Genomic DNA, 3,964 nt, shown 5'->3' on the forward strand with positions numbered 1-3,964 from the left:
TCAATTATGGCTTTGGCTACTAAACACTCTCTTCTGCTGTTAGGGATTCTCGTCTTCTTCATAAGCTTGTCAGCTTATACTAAGCCAGCAATGGCAGATGATGATGATGATGATGATATCCCTGCAGATTTTAGCCGTAAGTATTTTCCAGATGGCTTTATTTTTGGGACTGCCACTTCTGCTTACCAGGTATAAACGATTATTCTGGGATTGCCGCCTCCCAATTTCTCCCAATTTCTCTTTTCCACTAGAATGAAATTTCTTCAATCCTCATGTTTTTAACTTCATATTTTATCTAATTCTAGCTACCATGTTTTTTCACTTAGCCTTTTGTGCCTAATTTTGGAGAAATTATAAAGCCAAATGGTTCTAGTTGGAATGACAAACAAGTAATTAATTGATAAATGGCTTAGAACTTTCTTTTTTCCCTCTAATTTTGGGCGTATTGAGATGGTCTGATGACTGAGTTTAGTTTTGATATATCCAAGTTTAGTTTTTCTTGGTTTTTCATTGATAAATTCTCACTTTTATACCCAAACCAAAAATTATTGAAGATTGAAGATAAGCTACTGAAGATTTAGGTGTTTCTTCACTAACTATTGTTTAACTTCTCTTGTTTGTGGCATTCAGATTGAAGGTGCAGCGAACAAATCAGGCAGAGGACCCAGTGTCTGGGACACATTTACCCATGAGACTCCAGGTATCTTTGTGTATGTATGAATAAATTATTTAAACTCTAAAATTCTTATATATAAAGAGAGGGAAAGAAATATTGAGTGCTTATGAAACAGATGCTCCTTCTCTCACTAGCTTATAGGACTAATGATTCATGTTCTAAGAAATAATTGAATTTTTGTGAGTAAGAAGTGCATTATTTTTTAATGCACTCAAAGCATCTTATAATTTTTCATATATATGCAAAATGTTACTTATTTCTATGTAATATTGCAGAGAGGATATTAGATCACAGCAATGGAGACATAGCAGTTGATTTCTATCATCACTTCCGGGTATAATAGTCAAAACTTTTTTGAAATTATTTTTCTCCTACAAAATCCTTGTTTACTATCGACAATAAAATTTAACAAGATTTATGAAACTGATGTAACAGGAAGATATAAAAAATGTGAAAAACATGGGGTTTGATGCTTTCAGATTCTCCATTTCATGGACTAGAATTATACCTAGTAAGTACTTAATCAAAGTTTTGAATTAAAAATGTGTTGGCTTCATTTTCTACATTATATACTAATAATTTTTTTTTATTTTAAATTTTCAGGTGGAAGGAGACGTGAAGGAGTGAATCAAGAAGGGATTGATTTTTACAATGATGTTATTAATGAAATTATAAAAAATGGTGATAATTTTCTCTTTTTTTTTAAAAAAAATAACGAGAACTTTTCTTTTTTTTTTTTTAGCAGAAGAACTTTTCTATCTTTAATATTTAGAAAACATATTAAAATAGTAAAAATTGTAGGGTTGTATGCCTATTAAATTTTATTTTATTTTATTTTTTTACACCCAATGTTAAAACCACAAAACACCAAACATTTAGTATTAGAAAATTTGAACTACAACTAATTAAGTAGCTAACAATATTGTCTTCTAGCTCCTTATTTTTTCAAAAGTAAAGAAGGAACTTTATCTTCTAGCTAATTCTACAGCTAACTTATTTTTTTGCAAAATGCAGACCTAAAACCTTTTGTTACAATTTTTCATTGGGATACTCCTCAAGCCCTTGAGGACAAGTATGGTGGCTTTTTAAGCTCCAATATTGTGTAAGTATAAACTTCATATTACATTTTCAAAATATTAAAAGGTCAAATTTTCTTTGAATAATAATATTCTTATCCAACTAATAAAATACTTTATTAAATGATTGCATAAAATATAGGAATGATTATCGTGATTATGCGGATCTTCTCTTTGAAAAATTTGGTGATCGAGTGCAATATTGGATGACTTTCAATGAACCTTGGGCTCTTAGTGGATTTGCCTATGATGATGGAATTTTTGCCCCTGGTCGATGCTCATATTGGGTGAATCATCAATGTCCTGCTGGAAATTCAGCCACTGAACCTTATGTGGTTGCACATCATTTACTCCTTGCTCATGCTGCCGCTGTACAAGTATATCGAGAAAAGTACAAGGTATATATGTGTGTATAATTATAATTTTTTTTATAAGCAAACAATTTTATTGAATAAGAACCCAAAAACAAACTGGGATGTGTGTATAACTATTAATTACTTTTTTTAAAGTATAAATTTATGTATATTTGAGTTATATTGACTGTGCAGAAAAATCAAAATGGCCAGATTGGGATAACACTTTTTACCTTTTGGTTTGAACCTCTCTCCAATAGAACAGTTGATATCGAAGCATCCAAAACAGCTCTAGATTTCATGTTTGGATTGTAAGTCTTTTTTTTTTTTTTCAAATTATGAAGCAACTGAGTCTTTATTATGTGTAAAAGTATTAAAATAACATATATGTTATTTTTATAATTTTTAGGTGGATGGATCCGCTAACCTATGGTCGATACCCAAGAAGAGTTCGAGATTTAGTTGGAGATAGATTGCTCACATTTACTGATGAAGAAACTAATTTGCTCAGAAAATCATATGATTTTATTGGGTTACAATACTACACTTCATATTATGCAAAACCCAATTATACAGTTGATCCAGAATACATCAGATATAAAACTGATAGTCATGTTAATGTAACTGGTAAGTTTACCTGCAAACATAATATATTGAAGGTGTTGATTTTATATATATGTGTGAATGTGTTCAATTCATTATTTTTAAATTAATTAATAATAAATATGGTCTTTTGCGCAGCTTATGATTATGATGGTAATCTCATTGGTCCACAGGTTAGTATATAAGAAAATAAATCAGTAAAAATATAAGAAAAAGATAATTATACTTTTATGATTGATATCCCTAACGTAAAAATCAAAATTTGCAGGCTTACTCACCTTGGTTTTACATTTTTCCGAAAGGTATCCGAAATCTGTTGAACTATACCAAAGACAGATATGATGATCCAGTAATTTATATTACTGAGAATGGTAACTATTAATGCTTTTCTTTGATAAGAATGCTAGCCAGTGAATTACAGTTATATTTTACTCTGATCCTTTAAAAATTTTCCATACACAAATTTAGGGGTTGACAATGCCAATAACGAAACTGAAAGTATTGACGACGCGCTTAAGGATCAATTTAGAATAGACTACTACCGAATGCATTTATGGAAAGCATTGGAATCTCTCAAGTGAGTATAATTTCCAAGATACTAATATAGAGATTTTTTATAATCCTTAATCAAATTTTCTAATCATAGTTTGTTTTGGCAGTAATTACACTGTTAATGTCAAAGGTTACTTTGCATGGTCATATTTGGACAACTTCGAATGGAATATTGGTTACACTTCAAGGTTTGGTTTATACTATGTAGACTACAAAGATAGCCAGCTGAAAAGATATGCTAAGCATTCAGCTACATGGTTCCACGGTTTTCTGAACAATGCACTCTCTAAGAAGTCACAGCCTTTAAACAAGATCACCGGCCAAGTTACTTCAGGGAACTCAAGGAAGCTTGGCAAATACTACATAATGTGAAGGCGCCATATAGATTTGTGTAGTATTTGTGTTTCTTGTTGTTAAATAATATCACTGGACAAGTGCTCAGCTCCGGTGACCTAGCCTATGTTGCAATAAATGATTTGGTGATGCGGTGTCCCTTGTTGGAAGCATGCCTTATTGTCTTTCTGTTCTATCTTTGAAATAAAAGCTATTATCCTTCTGATTTGTGTTTTAAGTAAATGTTTATTATTTTTCTCATTAATTGAAAATAATTATTTATTTATTCATTGAATATAAAATATTATATAATAAAATATAATTGTGATATATAATAGTTGACGGTCCATGCCACCATCCAATAGACAGAA

At 30.6% G+C, this 3,964-nt stretch overlaps 1 protein-coding gene across 1 annotated transcript; it reads left to right on the forward strand.

The window, feature by feature from the left end:
• Positions 1-3,632, forward strand: LOC110646951 (beta-glucosidase 13-like). The gene is made up of 13 exons (XM_058135023.1): positions 1-189; positions 631-700; positions 952-1,010; positions 1,112-1,187; positions 1,280-1,357; positions 1,691-1,778; positions 1,895-2,150; positions 2,301-2,416; positions 2,515-2,732; positions 2,847-2,881; positions 2,977-3,079; positions 3,177-3,285; positions 3,368-3,632. Exons 1-13 carry the CDS (start codon positions 7-9, stop codon positions 3,630-3,632), a joined length of 1,656 nt encoding a protein of 551 aa, XP_057991006.1. The 5' UTR covers positions 1-6.
• Positions 3,633-3,964: the final 332 nt, after the last annotated feature.

This window comes from Hevea brasiliensis, chromosome 14 (genome assembly GCF_030052815.1).
Source record: "Hevea brasiliensis isolate MT/VB/25A 57/8 chromosome 14, ASM3005281v1, whole genome shotgun sequence".
In the NCBI taxonomy this organism is placed as follows: Eukaryota; Viridiplantae; Streptophyta; class Magnoliopsida; order Malpighiales; family Euphorbiaceae; genus Hevea; species Hevea brasiliensis.